General features: G+C 38.8%; 1 protein-coding gene across 1 annotated transcript in view; it reads right to left on the minus strand.

The window, feature by feature from the left end:
- Positions 1–552: 552 nt before the first annotated feature.
- Positions 553–21,001, minus strand: part of MSH2 (mutS homolog 2) — a 95,034-nt gene continuing 74,585 nt past the window's right edge. Inside the window, exons 9-16 of the mRNA XM_039478500.2 lie at positions 20,779–20,902; positions 16,234–16,384; positions 12,310–12,407; positions 9,503–9,748; positions 8,199–8,403; positions 6,154–6,401; positions 2,867–3,042; positions 553–996 (exon numbers count right to left, since the gene is read on the minus strand). Of these exons, the coding sequence (XP_039334434.1) occupies positions 826–996; positions 2,867–3,042; positions 6,154–6,401; positions 8,199–8,403; positions 9,503–9,748; positions 12,310–12,407; positions 16,234–16,384; positions 20,779–20,902 (1,419 nt within the window). The 3' untranslated portion in view covers positions 553–825. The remainder of the gene's footprint in view (positions 997–2,866; positions 3,043–6,153; positions 6,402–8,198; positions 8,404–9,502; positions 9,749–12,309; positions 12,408–16,233; positions 16,385–20,778; positions 20,903–21,001) is intronic.

Consider the following 21,001-nt stretch of genomic DNA (forward strand, 5'->3'; position numbering starts at 1 on the left):
GGTTGGTCTTGAACTCCTGAGCTCAAGTGACTGGCTACCTCCACTCCCAAAGTGGAGGTGATTTTTATATATAACATGGAGTAGGGGTCCAATTTCATTTTTTCCTATACAGATACCCCAGCAGCCCACTGCATTTTTTAAAAAGACTGTCCTTTTTTCCTCACATTGTGTAGGATTAGCTGCTAATTCTTAAACCCTTCATCTCTTTACTGTAAAACAGAAGTAGACTAAATCAGGGTTCCCAACCTGAAAGGTTTTATTTAAACCCAGATTTCTATGTTTCATCACAGACCAGGGATGGGAGAATGGCAGACGGGACGGAGGCTCATGGTAGGACTCAGGATGTATAATAAGCTCCTTGGCTAATGCATATGCAGCCAACCTGGCTTTTGCCAACAGATGGACACTCTGGGGAGTCACTGGCAATCATCTCCATGGAGCCCTCCAGTATAAGATCTTTTACAAGGAATCTGGGCTACCTGTTTCTTGCAAAATATCTGGGAACAAATGTGTATAGACGTCACACTACAAAGAACGACAATGCATCTTAAATTCCACAAACTACATGATTTTATTTATAAAATGCAGCACATCACTTATTATTGCCTATGCCGATTTAAACAGTCTTCAGTTACAGCTCTCATTTTTCAAAATAAAGATCTTTGAAAATGTCCTCAGAGCAAAATATTACTAAATATCTTATGAAGTTGATAACCCATAGGCACTGACAGTTAACACTATGGAAAAAGGGTTAATACAAAACAATATAAAAGTATTACAGACAACAGCTTATCAATATTACCTTCATTCCAATACTGGGATTTTTTACGCAGTAACTTTTATTCGTGAAATGATTTCATTTACAAAGCTATTATTCTTTGCTATTACCTCGGCTTTTAGCTGTTTTAACTTTATTGTGATGTTTTCTTCTGACATTTCAGTAAAGGGCATTTGTTTCACCTTGGACAGGAACTCCTGAATAATTTTTTCACCTTGCTGAAAAACATTTGAATGTCCCATTAGTAATTAAAATGTCTTTTCTAAAAGTCATGTTAGAAAGCGACAAATTGTTTCATTTTCATCTAAACACATCAACCTTTTTTTTTCCAATTTTTTTTTTTTTTTTTTTAAGAGACGAGGGTCTCACTATGTTGCTCAGGCTGGGCTTGAACTCCTCCCACGTTAGCCCATCCAATATTTGAAGAACATATTTATGATTTATGTGTGCACTGTCTAGTTCCTAAATTCCTCCACTTTTATAATTGATACATAAACTTAATCCTCTGTGAAAAAAAGAATTCAAGGTCTACAAAGAATACTGGAAGGCATAAACAGTCACTGAAAAGTTAACACATACAGAAGATGCTTCATTTTTGTTTTATTGCCAAGTTATTGATGTTTCAGAGAGCATGATTATTACTTGCTATGTGACTCTTGGGCAAATTCCTTAACACACTTTCCTCATTCATAAAGTGGAAATAATGTTACCAGCCTCACAGGGCTCAAAATACACTATAATTAATGTTATTTAAAGTACATGACTTCTATTCTATTTGGAAACAAGGGATTACATAAAAGAGTCTGCCTAATAATCCTGGATCACTGAAAGCTATGATTTTTGACACATTAAAGTGCTAATACAAAAGACCACTTTATATTTGGGATGGCAGCCTGCCATACCTATTATTAACAAGTTATATTTCTCCTGCTTGTATAGGTACAACAGATAAAACTATATTTTTTAGGCTCAAAAGCCATACACATTTTCTATTATTATTGTAGCAACTATCTATCCTTCAAATAAGAGCAATGATAAGAAATTCACAGGTAAAAGATAAAAACATGATGACTAAAAAGTCGTCACAATGGGCCAGGCGAGGTGGCTCATGCCTGTAATCCCAACACTTTGGGAGGACAAGGCAGGTCAGGAGATCAAGACCTTCCCGGCTAACATGGTGAAACCCCGTCTCTACTAAAAATACAAAAAATTAGCCAGGCATGGTAGCATGCGCCTGTAGTCCCAGCTACTCAGGAGGCTGAGGCAGGAGAATTGTTTGAGGAGGCAGAGGTTACAGTAAGCAGAGGTTGTACCACTGCACTCCAGCCTGGGCAACAGAATGAGACTCCATCTCAAACAAACAAACAAACAAAAAGTTGTCACAATGCATACTGCAGTAAATGTTGCCAGGACCAGGCAGTGAAATAAGACTTTCTTTTTTATTATTGAAGAGAACTAGTAAGCCACTAATTTAAAAAAAAAAAAAAAAAAAAAAAAGGCATGTACTTGGGTCTTTCTATGTGAACATCCAAATATGACCTACTACTCAAAGAAAAGCCAGCATAAAATCCACTTCTCCCATGAGAACTGAAACAACCTGTCCACAAATGGCTTTCTTAAATAAATATGGTCATGTGCCATTCTCTGTGTCACATTCATTATTCTTATCTCCCCAACTAAATTCTAAACAGAGAGGACAGAAATTATGAATGATGCTTTTTTATTTATTTGTCCTTTTCTTACCTAATATGTAATGTAATAGCTGAACTTGATATATTGATTTATGAACAAAGATGTACCTAGACATCTATAGTCCATAATAACTAATTTTAGTGAAATGACTAATTTTAAACCTAGGTTAGCTAATATTTCTTTACTCCTACTTTTGTACTTGAAATCATATCTTGATCATGCAGATGTATGTACTGCAGAAATCAAAATGACACAGAGATGGATTCTTTGCCATCAAATAAATTATTTAAAAAATAAACATTAGAACACAAAAAGAAAAAAAAACCCTCATCTTAGTGTCCTGGTTTATGTAATAATACAGAAGCTAAGGTAAACTATGAAAACAAACTGACAAACCTCTCTTTCCAGATAGCACCTCTTTGTTGCTGGTTCCATGTTATCATATCCTTGCGATTCTCCAATATATTGAAACTCCTCAAGTTCCAAGGCTTTCTGTTTAGCACACTCTATTACATGCTTAGGGAAATTAGCAAGCTCTGCAACATGAATCCCAAAACTTTGATCGCAGACACCTATAAAAAATTTGGGGAAGCGTGAGGGGACAGCATGAGAAGAGACAACAATTTATATAAATGGAATTTATCCTTCTCACCTTGTCATTAGAAAACTTAATTTTGGATTACTTCAAATACATTAGCCAAATGAATCAGAGTAACAAATAAAGGAATTTTAATTAAGTCTCAAATGAAAAGTAATTATGACTTGGCACACAGTGCTGTATTTTATCCTTGACAAACATAGTAGGAAAAATAAAAATAGCAGGCAAAAAAGCTTAGTAGATAATCCTCAAAGGCTTAGACAAATACATCTTAATCTGAAGAAAAATTAATCAAGTCAGTATCTCTGAGGTTTTCTCATTTCATGAGGGAGAAACTAAAGAGGGAGAGAAGGAGGGAGGGAGGGAGGAAGGAAGGGAAGGAGGGAGGGAGGGAGGAAGGGAAGAAGGGAAGAAGGGGAGGGGTGGAGGGAGGAAGGGAAGGGAGGCGGGGAGCTAAGAGAGGGAGGTGTGTCACTAATTTCAAGTAGCATTTAATTAAAAATACTGATTTATGGCCGGGCGCAGTGGCTCAAGCCTGTAATCCCAGCACTCTGGGAGGCTGAGGAGGGTGGATCACGAGGTCAAGAGATCAAGACCATCCTGGTCAACATGGTGAAACCCCGTCTCTACTAAAAATACAAAAAATTAGCTGGGCATGGTGGTGCGTGCCTGTAATCCCAGCTACTCAGGAGGCTGAGGCAGGAGAATTGCCTGAACCCAGGAGGCGGAGGTTGCAGTGAGCTGAGATCACGCCACTGCACTCCAGCCTGGGTAACAAGACCAAAAACTCCATCTCAAAAAAAAAAACAAAAACAAAAAACAAAAAAAAACTATTTATTATTTGCAGGAAGTAGTTAAAACTGAGTTAAGACTTTTTAAATCATTTAATCAAATGATGCTTGCAAAGTCATAGAGATGTTTTGCCACAATTATTTATCAACTGTAAAAAATTTTTTGGCTTCATCATATATCCCATACATTCTAGAACTGGATACTTCGCACAACTAAAGGAAGCAAACAAAGATAAAGTAGAAGCAAATGTTTGTTAAACATCCACAGTAAAGGATGAATTTTTTTCTATCTTCACTTCATCTGACCTTTTAAAAAATATTCTGGGCCGGGCGCGGTGGCTCAAGCCTGTAATCCCAGCACTTTGGGAGGCCGAGGTGGGTGGATCACAAGGTCGAGAGATCGAGACCATCCTGGTCAACATGGTGAAACCCCGTCTCTACTAAAAATACAAAAAGTTAGCTGGGCGTGGTGGTGCATGCCTGTAATCCCAGCTACTCAGGAGGCTGAGGCAGGAGAATTGCCTGAACCCAGGAGGCGGAGGTTGCGGTGAGCCGAGATTGTGCCATTGCACTCCAGGCTGGGTAACAAGAGCGAAACTCCGTCTCAAAAAAAAAAAAAAAAAAAAAAAAAAAAATATTCTGAACCCATTTCTATAGCATACAAAACACATGATTTAAAAGCAAAATTTCTTTCATTCTGAATTGTGGTTCCCATAATCTCCACGTGTTGTGGGAGGGACCTGGTGGGAGGTAATTTAATCATGGGGGCAGTTACCCCCATGCTGGTCTCATGATAGTGAGTTCTCATGAGATTTGATGGTTTTATAAGGGTTTTTGTCCCCTTTGTTCGGCATTTCTCCTTCCTGCTGCCATGTGAAGAAGGCCATGTTTGCATCCCCTTCTGCCATGATTGTAAATTTCTTGAAGCTTCCCCAGCCCAGCAAAACTATGAGTAAATTAAACCACTTTTCTTTAGAACTTAAAATAAATAAATGAAATAAAATAAATAAAAGCAAAATTTCATGCTAACTGCCAGATCTAAAAGTTCCTGAATTCTACAGCAATAATAATAATGATGCAAACACAGTAATAACTCAAAAGGATTCCCAATGAAGTATAAGTAACAAAAGATAAAGAACCAAGATTATTTCATTCATGTGCAACCAACTGATGCAGAAAAACGTGTTAGTGGAAAATCAGAGAGCCATCTGAAAAAGTTATTCTGGTGACTAATAAAATCAATCCTTATAGTATGATTTTTAAAACCTTTGAAAGCCTTATGTTAATCTCATCAACACACGGATCTGACTAGATGCCAACCCCATGAATGACAAACTTTCCTGCAAGGACGAAATGACAATGGATAAGTCATTCTGCATGTGGTAACTTATTTCAAGGTTTCTAGAACCCTCAGCTTTAAATGGACCTGTTTCTATAACACACTCTTAAACATAAAATAAGCCAATTACAATGAAGGTTTTATTAAACAGTAACAGCTAGAACTCTAGAACTTGAAAGTATATTGTTTGTTATCATAATCCAACAAGAAAACATACTGCCATGAGAGGTAGCAGAAAATCCCTCAGTGAGATGTTCAAGAGTACAGATTATTTGGACAGGCATGGTGGCTCACGCCTGTAATCCAAGCACTTTGGAGGCCAAGGCGGGTGGATCACCTCAGGTCAGGAGTTCAAGACCAGCCTGATCAACATGGTGAAACCCCGTCTTAAAAAATAATAATAAAAAAATAAAAGAGTACAGATTATTCTTTCTATGAATGCTTTAGAATGAGTGGTCCTAGTATGATATAGAAATACAATATACCAGGCCGGGTGCGGTGGCTCAAGCCTGTAATCCCAGCACTCTGGGAGGCCGAGGCGGGTGGATCACGAGGTCGAGAGATCGAGACCATCCTAGTCAACATGGTGAAACCCCATCTCTACTAAAAATACAAAAAATTAGCTGGGCATGGTGGCTCGTGCCTGTAATCCCAGCTACTCAGGAGGCTGAGGCAGAAGAATTGCCTGAACCCAGGAGGCAGAGGTTGCGGTGAGCCGAGATCGTGCCATTGCACTCCAGCCTGGGTAACAAGAGCGAAACTCCATCTAAAAAAAAAAAAAAAAAAAATACAATATACCATGTTCCTGGCCCCAGACTGTGCATTAAGGGTTAAATGGGTTCTATTAAAACATCAACAATTTACACTAACTTAGAATAAAGCAATTATTAATGATTTCAAGGGTACTGTTTCCCATTATCACATTCTGAATTTACAGTACACTAACAGTACATACCTTTCTTCACTTGATAAAGCATAGTTAAGGTCTCTTCAGTGGTGAGTGCTGTGACATGTAGATTATTAACAGTTGGTATCTGATTGGCCAAGGCAGTAAGTTCATGAAAATGGGTTGCAAACATGCAAAAAGCACCGATCTTCGTTGCAATATATTCTGATATAGCCCATGCTAACCCAAATCCATCATAGGTAGAAGTTCCTCTTCCCAATTCATCTATTATTATTAATGAATCTTTGGTTGCAGACCTGAAAGCACATAATTACATGAAATTTGCCATGATGTAAAATGTGGTAACATACACATATGAAAACAAAACTAAGGCAATACACTGGGAAGGATATGCCATAACATAACAGATTAATTATCTTAATATATAAACAACATCAATAAAAAGCATTAAAACTTCAATAGAAAAATAGGCATGGGGCAGGCATGGTAGCTCATGTCTGTTATCCCAGTCCTTTGAAACACCAAGGTGAGAGGATCACTTGAGCCCAGGAGTTCAAGACCAGTCTGAGCAACATAGTGAGACCTTGCCTCTTAAAAAAAAACAAAAACAAAATTTAAAAACTAGCCAAACCAGCCAGGTATGGTAGCACACACCTGAATTTTCAGCTACTCAGGAGACTGGGGCAGGAGGGTTGCTTGACCCCTGGAGGTTGAAGCTGCAGTGAGCCAGTGAGCTGTGATCCTGCCACTGCACTCCAGCCTAGGTGATAAAGCAAGATCTTATCTCAAAAAAAAAAAAAAAAAAAAAAAAAAAAAGAAAGAAAGAAAAGGAAGGGGGAAAAAGGCATGAACGTGATGGAAGGGAAAACAGATTCTGAATAAATATTGTTTTACATTATCAAGCACACTAGTAGTAATCAAATAAATTCTAAATAAGGCAGCTATCATTCATTTCATGCCAATCTAATCAGCCAAAATCTAAAAAAAATTAAATAAAACCGAATGAAGATGAGACCAGGGTGTGGTGACATGGATACTTGCATACACTTTTGGTGGTCATGTAAATTGTGTGCCTGCCCTAGTACTACCAATACCAGCTATTACCATTCTTTTCTCAAAAATTTTTTAACCAAATGAATGTAAAGGGGTGAAACTTACCTTTGCCAATTTCTTATGTGGTCGTGTGTTCACTGGTAATTTAATTCTTTTTCTGTGAATTGCCAGCTAGCATGTTTTGCTTATTTCTTTAATCTTTTAAGTCATGAGTAGTAACCTGTTGCTTAATTATTATATGAACATTTGTATTGCTTTTATAATTCTTCACAAACAACAGAACCTCACAGAAGTTAACACATAATTTACTAAGCACCTACTATATTCAATGTACTGTAGAAGATACTAAAGAGGATCGCAGTGGTTCATGCCTGTAATCCTAGCACTTTGGGAAGCCATGGCAGGAAGACCGCCTGCGCCCAGGAGTTTGAGACCAGCGTTGGCAACACAGTGAGACTCTGTGTCTCTATAAAAAACTTAGAAAAAAGAAAGAAAGAAAAAGAAGATACCAAGAAACAGAAGGTATAGTTCCTACCTTCAAGGAAGCTCCTAAAAAGTGAAAAAAAAAAGACAAAACATTTCAATAATGTCTAAAATAAAAATGTAGTAAGTTACAGGCATGTCAAAGAGTAGTTCAGAGATAAACACCCATGACCTTAGGTCATGTGACCAAAAAAGTCACTACAGAAGTAGAATTGCCATCCTTCAGGACTTAAAGATTAAGGGAGTTGGATAAAGGGCAAGAAGGACGATTCCAGGAAGTGTGAACATTGCAATGAAAAACATGGTAGTCAAGATTTATAAGGTGAGCTACTACCAGATACCTTAAAGAGACAATTTTAAAAATCAAAGTTTTCCATAGTTACCATCAATCACTCTTTTAAGGTAATACAAAGTACATAAAGTGTGCAGGAAAACAACTATTAAACTAAGACAAATATTCTCAGATGATTTTACATGAGAATCTACAAATATACTTCTCCTTCTCACAAGACAGAGACATACATTTCTATCTTCAAGGGACTACGAGACGCACTTACCTGAGGATAGAAGCAGTTTCCAACATTTCAGCCATGAATGTAGAGACTCCTTTCAATTGACTGTCACCAGCCCCTACTCGGGCCAAGATGCAGTCCACAATGGACACTTCCGCTGACTCACATGGCACAAAGCACCCAATTTGGGCCATAAGTACTATCACCCCAGTTTGTCGAATATATGTTGATTTACCTCCCATATTGGGGCCTACGAAACAAATTGTATCAGAAAGCAAGATTTGAAATTTCTACCAATAAATGGATTGTTAGTCCTAAACTGTAGACTGATGATTAATCATGTAGGTTACACTGACATGGCATACTAAAAGCAGAACCACAGGATGTCCAAAGATGTGGACAGAGTTACTGCTCATTTTACCCCCAAAAGCAATGCTATTACTTCTTCAGACAAACCCATACTGGGCCTTTCATCAAAAGAAGCCATGAAAAATACATCTGTAATTTGACTGTGGCCTAGAAAGACCATATACACATTTTCCCATGACTCACAGAGTTGCCCGTGGGATAATTTATTAACTTCCAGAAAGGTAGTGCAGACCTAACTGATTAACTCAGAACTGTTGCTTAATAGTAAATTAGGTTACTAGTGAAGGTATCAGTATGGTCAAATCTTTCGAATCCCTTAAAGCCCACACAAAAACCTAAAGACATAATCCTTCTTTTGAAAAACAGCCAATTTAATTTTTGGGGTTAGATTATATGAACAACTTGAAAATCCATTTGGGAAAAGAAAATACAATCAACTGTTTCCCAAACATATTTGCCCCAAAACTCCTACTTTTTTGTTTTCTAGAATCTAGTTAAGCTCTCACAAACATCTCAGCTGAGATATGATACATGAGTCTACATGAAAGGCTAGTTTTTTTGAGTTTCACATGAATATAGTGCCATGTTTTAAAATAATTCCTACCCTAACCTGAGGTCCTCCCACAGCCAATTCTGCTTGACTTTCAAAGACCTCACTATTGGAGTACTGGCTTAAAGGTAAGCTTTGAGTGTGAAGGGATGTTCCTTTCTAAATGCTGTGAACCTGCGGAACAAAAGTTTCACATGAATACACTATTCTCTCATAAGCTTTTATCTCACCTTCTAAATTTTCCCTCTAACCCAAATGTGAATATACGATTAACTGGCAAGAATAGTATGTTCTCTTTCTAATGTTAAGAACTGGAAATTTTCTCCATGAATTTTAAATATATTTCTACTTCAAATGTAAGAAAAAAAAAGTTATCCCCACAAAAGCCCATAAACCTGTTTTTTTGTTTTGTTTTGTTTTGTTTTTTTACCAGTAATGATGTGGAACATCTGTTTATTTTTTTCAAAGTATACATCATTAGGAATAAATGCAACTTCATCCTGAACTTCAACACAAGCATGCCTGGATGCTTTCAAAATGATTCTTCCTTGTCCTTTCTCCAAAATGACTGGTCGTACATATGGAACAGGTGCTCCATTTGACACATGAGCAAAACTGACAACGGCATCTAGCTGAGCTAACACATCATTGAGTGTTTGCATTGGTTCTACATAGCCTGTATAAAAATAAAAGCAGAAAATGTACACATGAATACTGAATAATAAACAGATGTAAACTACAAGAATACATTTAATCCCCGTTAGGGAATTCAAAATCCATTTCCTAATTTATACATCTTTTTAAAAACTAACAAAAGTTAACCTTAACAAAATTTGAAAGGAACCCAACACAGGGTTGAAATGTGTTGCTACATCCTTCCCCATTGTGAACAACTATCAAAAATAGAGTAGCTTAATTATGGCTCACCTCCGCCTTGATCTCCTGGGTTCACAAGTGATTCTCTCACCTCTGCCTCCTGCATGCACCACCATACCCAGCTAATTTTTTAAAACTTTTTTTTGTAGAGATGGGGCCCCCCATGTTGGCTAGGCTGGTCTCAAACTATCCTACTGCCACGGCCTCCCAAACTGCCGGGATTACAGGTGTGAAACACCATGTCCAACCTCCATTACATTTCTAATTAAAATTGTTTATAATACATAATATCAGACCAAGAAGTTTCATTTAAATTCAAGTTGACTTCTAATATAAAACCTTCAATTTAAATGTTAAAATCTAGAAACTTTACCCTGCTAGGTGCCTAATAAACATTATTTTTAAAGGAAGATCCACAGTTCAAATAAATAGAATTTACAGGGTTCTTTAAAATGCAATCTAGCCTAAGAAACATAATTCAGCTACGAGATTATTATGCCACAGTTATACCACCAACCAAGCAAACATGTAATCTTTACGAATCAATTCCATCCATTTCAATAATACATAAAGTACATTAAAATAAAAACTTTTGAGTTTTATGTTTCCTTCTGATTTACTATAATTCACAATAGCAACAATTTACAGAATTATTCATGTATATAACCTGTTTAAAAATAAAATACCCTTAAATAATTTAGCATGCATATCCTGAGAACAAGGACATTTTCCTACTTATTTAACACTGCTATTTCACATAAGAAATCTGACACTATACCATAATGTCTCCTATTAAACTTTCTCAATTTGTCCCAATAGTGTCCTCTATAGCTATTCCCTAACTCGAACCTCTAAATTGGGATCTAATCAACAACTGTCTACTGCATTTGTTTGCCCTGTCTCTTTAAGACCTGTTTTCCCGGGCGAGGTGGCTCACGCCTGTAATCCCAGCACTTTGGGAGGGTGAGGCAGGTGGATCACGAGGTCAAGAGATTGAGACCATCCTGGTCAACATGGTGAAACCCCATCTCTACTAAAAATACAAAAAATTAGCTGGGCGCGGTGGCTCAAGCCTGTAATCCCAGCACTATGGGAGGCCGAGGCGGGTGGATCACGAGGTCAAGAGATCGAGACCATCCTGGTCAACATGGTGAAACCCCGTCTCTACTAAAAATACTAAAAATTAGCTGGGCATGGCGGCGCGTGCCTGTAATCCCAGCTACTCAGGAGGCTGAGGCAGGAGAATTGCTTGAATCCAGGAGGCGGAGGCTGCGGTGAGCCGAGGTCGCGCCATTGCACTCCAGCCTGGGTAACAAGAGCGAAACTCCGCCTCAAAAAAAAAAAAAAAAAATTAGCTGGGCATGGTGGCACGTGCCTGTAATCCCAGCTACTCAGGAGGCTGAGGCAGGAGAATTGCTTGAACCCAGGAGGTGGAGGTTGCGGTGAGCCGAGATCGTGCCATTGCACTCCAGCCTGGGTAAAAAGAGCAAAACTCAGCCTAAAAAATAAAAAAAATTAAAAAAAAAAAGACCTGTTTTTATTTTATTTTTTGCTGCTGTGACATGGACATTTATTAATGTTCAGGCCTTGAATGCACCACAATCTAAATTTATTGGAATTTTTTTTTCTTGTTTAAAATCAGGTTAAATATTCTTGTCAAGACTACTATATAGGTGATACTCTCCCCTTCCTTCTATATCACACCAGCAAGTATGCATCATTTTTCCCACAATTGGTAATGTTTAATTATTTGGTTAAGGTAGCTCTTAAGTATATTTTTTAAAGGTACAATAAATGTTCCAGTCAACATACACACGATGATCAGCAAAGCCTTCCAACTTAATGTATCACCAACTACCTTGTGGTAAACATACATTCATTCCAGTCTAAGGCAATAACATAGTGGAAGATTGCTCTGTTCCTTTAATTACAAGAAAATGATCTCAAATGGTACCACTATAATTAACTCAAAATCTACAAAATGACACCTAGAACTCAAAAAGGCTTGCCTTGTGATTAATATTTGATTTTCAGTGGTATTTATTTCCATAACCCAGAGCATGAGTCCATAGATGACCCAAGATACCAGTATGTTGCAGGCCCTAGCGTTCCCTTTCCTTGTTACAACTATAGTAAGTTTTGTGATTCTCTGCCATTTTTTTTCTCTACGTACAAGAGTAATTTCCAGTTACGTTTCCTACTATAACATATCATGCCTTATCTTATATAGGAAACCTAATGTATTAAATAGTCAACTATAATGGCTTTAAAAAATACACAAAACACACTTCAAATGTGATTTTTTTTCTATTACCAAAAGCCAGGTGACATTCAGAACATTGTTAGTTCCATTAAATTTACCTGAAGAAATATTGACAATTTCTTTAACAATGGCATCCTGGGCTTCTTCATATTCTGTTTTATTTTTGGTATATTCTTCATTTAAAGAAGTCAATTTGCTGCAAATCAAGATAGCAGTTTTATTAAAAATATTAAAATGTGTACTAGAAGCAATGTGCACTACATGAAACATATCCAAAGTATCTATCCTATGAAATATCAAAACAACAATTAAAATAGAAATACAAGTGGAAAATGGACAACTCCTTAGGGACAAATGTGGTTAGAATTCAATTTATTAATGTTCTTTTATGCTGTTTGAAATACTGCACGGGCACAATTTCTGCAACAACAATTATATTCCCTTGAGTAAAACTGTGGTCTGTGCCCTTTAACAAAATATTTAAATGGAATCCTTATGTAAGATTGAAGTCATTACCCCTTTTAAAACACAACACAGGCCGGGCGCGGTGGCTCATGCCTGTAATCTCAGAACTTTGGGAGGTTGAGGTGGGCAGATCACCTGAGATAGGGAGTTCGAGAACAGCCTGACCAACATGGAGAAACCCTGTCTCTACTAAAAATACAAAATTAGCCGGGCGTGGTGGTGCATGCCTGTAATCTCAGCTACTCAGGAGACTGAGGCAGAAGAATCACTAGAATCCAGGAGGCAGAGGTTGCAGTGAGCCAAGGTGACGCCACTGCATTCTAGTCTGGGCAACAGGAGTGAAACTTTGTCTCAACAAACAAACCAAAAACACAAACACACACATGATATTTCTAAATACTATAACATAAATATCTTTTAATACTAGAAGTTTTCAAAGTAAGAAAAATGAGGCTGGGCACACTGACTCAAGCCCAGCACTTTGGGAGGTCAAGGTGGGTGGATCATGAGGTCAGCAGTTTGAGACCAGCCTGACCAGACTGGTGAAACCCTCCATATTTACTAAAAATACGGAGGGGGCGGTGGGGGGGAAGAAAAGAAAAGAAAAAAACTTTAGCTGGGCATGGTGGTGCACACCTATAAACCCAGCCACTCAGGAGGCTGACGCAAGAGAATTCATTGAACCTGGGAAGCTGAGGTTGCAGTGAGCTGACATGGCACCAGTGCACCCCAGCCTGGGTGACAGAGCCGTTGGACAGGACAGGACAAGACAAGACAGAAAAATTGTTTCATTTGTTTGTTTTTTTGAGAGAGTCTCACTCGGTTGCTCAGGATGGAGTGAAGTGGCGTAATCTTGGCTCACTGCAACCTCCGCTTCCATGGTTCAAGTGATTTTGGTGCCTCAGTCTCCACAGTAGCTAAGATTACAGGCACGCACCAACATGCCCAACTAATTTTTGTATTTTTAGTAGAGACAGGATTTTGCCACGTTGGCTGGGCTGGTCTCAAACTCTTGACCTCAAGTAATCCACCCACCTCCGCCTCCCAAAATGCTGGGATTATAGGCATAAGCTCCATGCCTGGCCAGGAAAATGTTTGAAAACTAAATCTTATCAAGCAATTTGAAGAGAAAATTAAAATTAGAGGTTAGGCCAGGCATAGCATCACACCTGCAATCCCAGCACTTCGGGAGGCCAAGGCAGGTAGGCTGTTTGAGCCCAAGAGTTCAAGACCAGCCTGGGCAACATAGGGAAACCCCATCTCTACTAAAAATACAAAGTACTGGGGCACACCTGTAGTCCCAGCTACTTGGGAGGCTGAGGTGGGAAGATGGCTTGAGCCCAGGAGGTGGAGGCTGCAGTAAGCCGAAACTGGTCCACTGCATTCCAGCCTGGGCAACAGAGCCAAACCATGTCTCCAAAAAAAGAAGTTAAAATAAAAAATACTAAGATGAGAATAAGAAAAAATATTCACTGGCATCAAGGAAGGGATTGAAATTAAGAACAAAAAGAGGTGATGTAAAGGAGAAAAAAAAGAGAGAAGTAATTATCAGTAGTGGGAGAAAATCAGTTCATCAAGATGATAACTGTGGCCTTAATGGAATCACTCAATGGCACAGCAGACATGTATAGCTCAAAAAGAGTACACAGACAAGCAGCAGCACAAACAGACTACTATGAAACAGGCAAAAAGAATTAAAGAAATGCAAAAGGCAAAGACATTATAAAAGTGAGACCACTTTTATAAAAGACCACTTTTATAAAAAAGCTGAGACAGGCCGGAACCAGAGTCTGCAGGTCATAATCAGTGAACGACTTTTTCACTTTTGGCATCATGTGGCCATTCAGTCCAATTTCTTTTATATATGTTATAACTAACCCACGAAAAACTTGAAGATGATTAGAACACCCTGAAATTTCTATCTTATCCAAGCTGAAATATATCCATTTCTTGAACCAGGAGGATTCTAGTGTGCTGGAAAAACAACCCATCTAGATTTGGCAACAGAAGATCTAAGTTTAGGCACCCTAGCAGTCTACTTCTTCACCTATGAAATGAGAAATATACATACCCTCTTTACTGAGAGTTGTTATAAGGAACAAACCTATTATTAGGGTGTCTGAACACCTAGAATGTCTGCATATAATAAAAGTACTTGTTAAATAAACAGATGATAGGGGATCATATATATAAAAGCTACCTGTGAAGTTCTGCAAAAACTCAGGAGGGGAGGCAGTAGGGCAGGACATAGGTTTCAGAATGATACAGAAGGAGAAAGGCTTTAGCCTCCCCCTACCGTAAGTCACAGAAGATTTTAACTTAAAAAATTTAAAATAAATTTTAAAGTAATTCCTTTACTTATCAATAATTTGTTTCAGGGACTTCCTGAGATTAGCCAGAAAAATGGAAGGAAAAAACTGTTAAGATTTGTTTCAACATGAAACATGATTTTTTTTTTTTTTTTTTTTTTTTTTTTGAGACGGAGTTTCGCTCTTGTTACCCAGGCTGGAGTGCAATGGCGCGATCTCGGCTCACCGCAACCTCCGCCTCCTGGGTTCAGGCAATTCTCCTGCCTCAGCCTCCTGAGTAGCTGGGATTACAGGCACGCGCCACCATGCCCAGCTAATTTTTGGTATTTTTAGTAGAGACGGGGTTTCACCCTGTTGACCAGGTTGGTCTCGATCTCTCGACCTCGTGATCCACCCGCCTCGGCCTCCCAAAGTGCTGGGATTACAGGCTTGAGCCACCGCGCCCGGCCTTGAAACATGATTTTTAAAAAGCTGTAATCTAGTAAATGACCTCATATTTCCCTAAACTAATTTAAACATCCAACTGAAATGCCAGAACAATTTTTTAACTTGATAAATGATAGTAAAGTTTTTTTAGAAAAATAAAACATGTCAGGCACGGTAGCTCACACCTTTAATCTCAGCACTTTGGGAGGCTGAGGCAGGTGGATCACTTGAGGCCAGCAGTTCAAGACCAGCCTGTCCAACATGGTGAAAACCTATCTCTACTGAAAATACAAAAATGAGCCAGACATGGTGGTACATGCCTATAATTCCAGCTACTCAGGAGGCTGAAGCATGAGAGTCCCTTGAATCCAGGAGGTGGAGGTTGCAGTGAGCCAAGACTGCACCACTGCACTCCAGCCTGGGCGATACGGCAGGACTCTGTCTCAGGAAAAAAAAAAAACAAAAAAAAAAGAAGAAAGAAAGAAAAGATAAAATATGTGAAAATAACTAAAGCAGAGACATGAGGGGGACCTAGCTCTAATAGATATGGTTACATAGAAAAAGCGATACAACATACTTTGTGCAGACAAAAAAAAAAGGGTCTTTAAAATAGACCCAAAGTACCACTTCAATCAATGGGGAACAGAAGATTATTTAACAAATGATGTTGGGACAGCTGACTACTACTTGGAAGAAAAGAAAGCTTAACTCTTACCTGATGACTTCATTAGCAAAACTTCCTTACCATAGAACATTCACATCATGTTAGAGCATTCACGGAATTAAAATAAAGGGTTAAATATGTAATAACGACTTGCAAACCTGTTGGTAAATTTAACACCATTCTTCTGGATATCTACAGTAGTAAAGTTTTTATTGTTACGAAGGACTTTTTCTTCCTTACAGGTTACACGAAAGTAATATCCGAACTGTGCACTGGAATCCAGTTTAATCTGTTTGCCAGGGTCCAAGCCTTGATGATCAAGAAGAAAAGAAAAAGTATTCTATAAACACCTAAAGACATTTTTCAAAGTAACTCTAAAATTACTAAAATAGTGAAAAGCATATTGTTATTATATGAGAACATACTTGCAATTATTATTATCTAACCATAAAAGACTCAACTACTACTTACTTGAAAACTACATCAATTACAGATATTTATCTATAAAATCTTCAACTCCCTTATGAATGTTTCTGATTTGAAAGCTGCTTTCTGGGTAAACCCATCCAAGGCTGCAGAGCACCAGCACTGGCCAACACATTGCCCCAGTTGTTGTGAACACATGAGGATGGATTCAGGTGTAACCCCACCCCGAGGATTTATGCATGAGAATTATTTTCTTAGCCAAAGTTATTTCTTTGAAACTTTATAGAGTATAATTAACGTGACTAAATACAATTTCCAAACAAAATCTTGAGACTCTGACAATGACACTCTAGGAAAACTAGTGCACATATTTTCTGTTAAGTGTAGGAAACTTCACAAAGCAAACGATCTGACTGATCACATGAACAGAAAATAAATCTTGGGACCCCAAAATCAGTAAGTTGAGGGAAAAGTCAAGCTGGGAACTATGCCAGACAACCCCCTGCCTCTCATCTTATTCCTAAGTAAGAGAGCTACTAAGATAAAAAAGCTACATACCTTCCTCACAATTTGCCCATAAGGAAATTCCTTGTGGGGCTCCAGATGTTCACTCTCAAACAATTCTGCTGAATTTCACCCTGGCAATATAAACTAATAGCTTATCTTCACAGGTGTGGGACAGAAAGTCATCCCTCTGCTCACCAAATGCATTTCTGATTGCTTTCTCTGTCCTATTGTTTATGTAAAAGTGCAGATTCACTGAGCCAGACTAAGTTGTTTATTCAGTGAAAGGCTGATCAAGGACTCAAAAGAATGTAACCTTTTGTCTCTCTTGTACTTACTACCTGAAAGCCCCTTGCTTCAAGTTGTCCTGCCCTTCCGGACAGAATCAATGTACATGTTACACGTTGATTGATATCTCATGACTCCCTAAAATGTATACAGGCAGTGCTTGACTAATGACCACAGTCGGGACCGCAGAACAGTCGTAACACGATTTGGTCCTGAGTACAGTATTCGTACAGTTGAAATGGTGCACGCGGAGATGGTAGTGCTGCCAGAAGCTGGTCCGCACTGTCGTACGCCTAGCTGGGCAACATTTGCGCTGCCAGACGCGGAGCAGTCGTGGCTAGTGATTGTGGTCCTAAAGTCGAATGGTCGTAGTTGCATAGGTTGTAAGTCGATCAATACCTGTAAAAGCAAGCTGTGCCCAGACCACCTTGGGCACCTGTAGTCAGGACCTCCTGAGGCTGTGTCATGGATGCGTCCTTAATCTTGGCAAAATAAACTTTTTAAATTAGTTGAGACCTGTCTCGGATATTTTGGGTTCACAATCAGCTAGACTTTCTACACCAAGAATTTTGAGTTTTTATAAATACGTACTCTCTTAATAATTTCATTCATCTATACGATCTCTAGACCACAAACTAAGAGAAAGAGTATCTACAAATTTATTTGATGAAGCGTGGCTAACAAATGTTAGTAGCAGCAAACAACTAAAGATGGATCTCACTTGACTATCAAGGAAAGGGAAAGTAGAGACCCATCCAGAAATAAAATCAGACTGAACAAAGGAAGCTCTCAAAACATTCAAAGGGAAAGAGTAGTTCCACAATGAAGACTGTAATCAATCAGTGATTAACGTTTTCAAAACAAAAAACCATGTTCATGAGTGTGTAATGTAGTTTGGTGCTTATATATGCAATTCACTGCAGAGTTAACAGCAACATCACTAAACATGAAAGACAATGGTATTCATAGAATACTGTTTATTTAACACATGCAAACCTAGGCTGCCATGAGGATCACAATTTATTTTAAATGGGGCTCATATCCTCAACAGTATTTCTGATGACATGGAGGTCTAAGAATCAAAGCAATGAATCCAACATGTTAATGCTACAGAAGAATGTGCTGAAAACCAGGGAAATTGAATGATTTTGTAAAGAGCTTCAGGAAAAAGTTTCCACATTGAAACTAGAACTCATGTTTCCCAATTCCCATCCTAATGCTTCTTATACTACCATTACAGTGTTTCTGTCTGAATTTGAGTGCTATTTATGTTGCGTTCAACATACTTTTTAATAAAACAAACTTACTTGACTCTAAAATGAAATTAAACTTACACTGTAAAAAATGGGGTTGCCATTAACTTTCTCATTAGCACTCAACAAAATATATCAACAGGCAATAATTTAATGTATACTATGATTTATTTTTTTTTTTTAATTTAAAAGACAAGGTGTCACTCTCACTCTGTCCCCCAGGCTGGATGGAGTGCAGTGGTGCTATCATGGCTCACTGCAGCCTCAACTTCCCAAGGTAAAACAATCCTTTCACCTCAGCCTCCCAAGTAGTTGGGACCATAGGTATGCATCACCACACCTGGCAAATTTTTTTTCTTTTAATTTTTCGTAGAAATGTGGTCTATGTTGCATAAGCTAGTCTTGAACTCCTGAGCACAAGTGATCCTCCTAAAGTGTTGAGATTATAGGCATGAGCCACTGTGCCTGGCCAATGATGCATTCTTTTTTCTTATTTTGAAACAGAATTTCACTCTGTCATCCAGGCTGGCATGCAGTGGTACAATTATGGCTCATTGCATCCTCAACTTCTCTGGCTCAAGTAATCCTCCCACCTCAGCCTCCTGAGTAGCTGGAACTACAGGTGAGTGTCACCATGCCTGGCTAATTTTTGTATTTTTTGTACAGGCAGGGTTTCATCGTGTTGCCCAGGCTGGTCTCAAACTCCTAGACTCAAGCAGTTTGCCCACCTTGGCTGCTCAAAGTGCTAGGATTACTACAGGTGTGAGCCACCATGCCTAGCCCAATGATGCAGTCTTAACAGGATTCTTCCTTCACAAAACCCATTATCAGCAGAAAAATTTCCAGCCAACCAAGTTAACATATGGTGAAACACAGAAAACTGTAGGTACTTTAACTTTCTAGTAAGTCAAAAATTATTAAGAAAACACATAATTGGGGCCGGGCGCGGTGGCTCAAGCCTGTAATCCCAGCACTATGGGAGGCCGAGGCGGGTGGATCACGAGGTCAAGAGATCGAGACCATCCTGATCAACATGGTGAAACCCCGTCTCTACTAAAAGTACAAAAAATTAGCTGGGCATGGCGGCGCGTGCCTGTAATCCCAGCTACTCAGGAGGCTGAGGCAGAAGAATTGCCTGAACCCAGGAGGAGGAGGTTGCAGTGAGCTGAGATCGCGCCATTGCACTCCAGCCTAAGTAACAAGAGCGAAGCTCCATCTCTAAAAAAAAAAGAAAAGAAAAAAAAACACATAATAACTTTTAACTCCAGACACATAAACTCTCTGAGCCTCAGTCTCCTTAGCTATGAAATGAGGAAGGTGGACTTTAATGCTAAGGTTCTTATAATCAGGGATCTAGCCCATGTTTGGACTCTCTACAGAAACTATTTGCAATTTTAAAATATATGTAGGTATGGGTCTATTTCTGGGGAAGAGGATCCATAACTTTCATCAGGAAGTTTAATTATTACTGCTTAAATACACTGTTTTGTTCTGGATTTCTTTTTTTTTTTTTTTGAGACAAAGTCTTGCTCTGTCATCCAGGCTGGAGTGCAGTGGGGCAATCTCAGCTCCCAGGTTCAAGCAATTTCTCCTGCCTCCACCTCCCAGGTTCAAGCAATTCTCCTGCCTCAGCCTCCCAGGTAGCTGGGAATACAAGCACACGCCGCCACGCCTTGCTAATTTTTTGTACTTTAGTAGAGATGGGGTTTCACTGTGTCGCCCAGGCTGATCTTGAACTCCTGAGCTCAGGCAATCTGCCTGCCTCAGCCTCCCAAAGTGCTGGGATTACAGGGGTGAGCCACTGCGCCTGGCCCTCATTCTGGATTTCTAAACTTCTTTGTACTGAGCACTTTACACATGTTTGTTGAAAATCCAGGGGGGAAAAAAAGTGTGAACCCATAGGGAATTAATAAGCTGGTATGGAAGATAGTCTTTTTCAAAAAATTGACATAAATGAAGTGCTTGAAAACCCCAAAGCCAAATTAATGCAGACTCCTAGGATTATCGGGTTTGGTGATTCTCCTAGGAATATCCTGTTATTAGTGGAGGTGACATTTAAATAGGGCTTGTTTAAATGACACCATACAAGGACTTGTTGGGTGGTTTCTGCCTGACAGGAATGTGGAATCATCACCTTGGGGACAGGGAGCTTATAAAATAATTCTGGCACCAGTACAGACAGACACTGCATAGACAAAAGAATTATTCCAACCTCCAGTGACCCATTCTTACCAAGATCTCTGGCTGCACTTATTAATGTTGACTGCATCTTCTTTTCCAAGTCATTCATTATTTCTCTTAATTCACTGAGATTAGGATCAAATGAAGGTTTTACAAGGAATTCATGGTTTTCCACCTGGAAAACAGAACAAAGTAACAAAATTCTATAAATAATGGGTAAAGATAGAAATCATAAAGCAAATATTTCCTACCGTTTAAATTTTATTATTTTCAG

This window comes from Saimiri boliviensis, chromosome 1 (genome assembly GCF_048565385.1).
Source record: "Saimiri boliviensis isolate mSaiBol1 chromosome 1, mSaiBol1.pri, whole genome shotgun sequence".
Classification (NCBI taxonomy): domain Eukaryota; kingdom Metazoa; phylum Chordata; class Mammalia; order Primates; family Cebidae; genus Saimiri; species Saimiri boliviensis.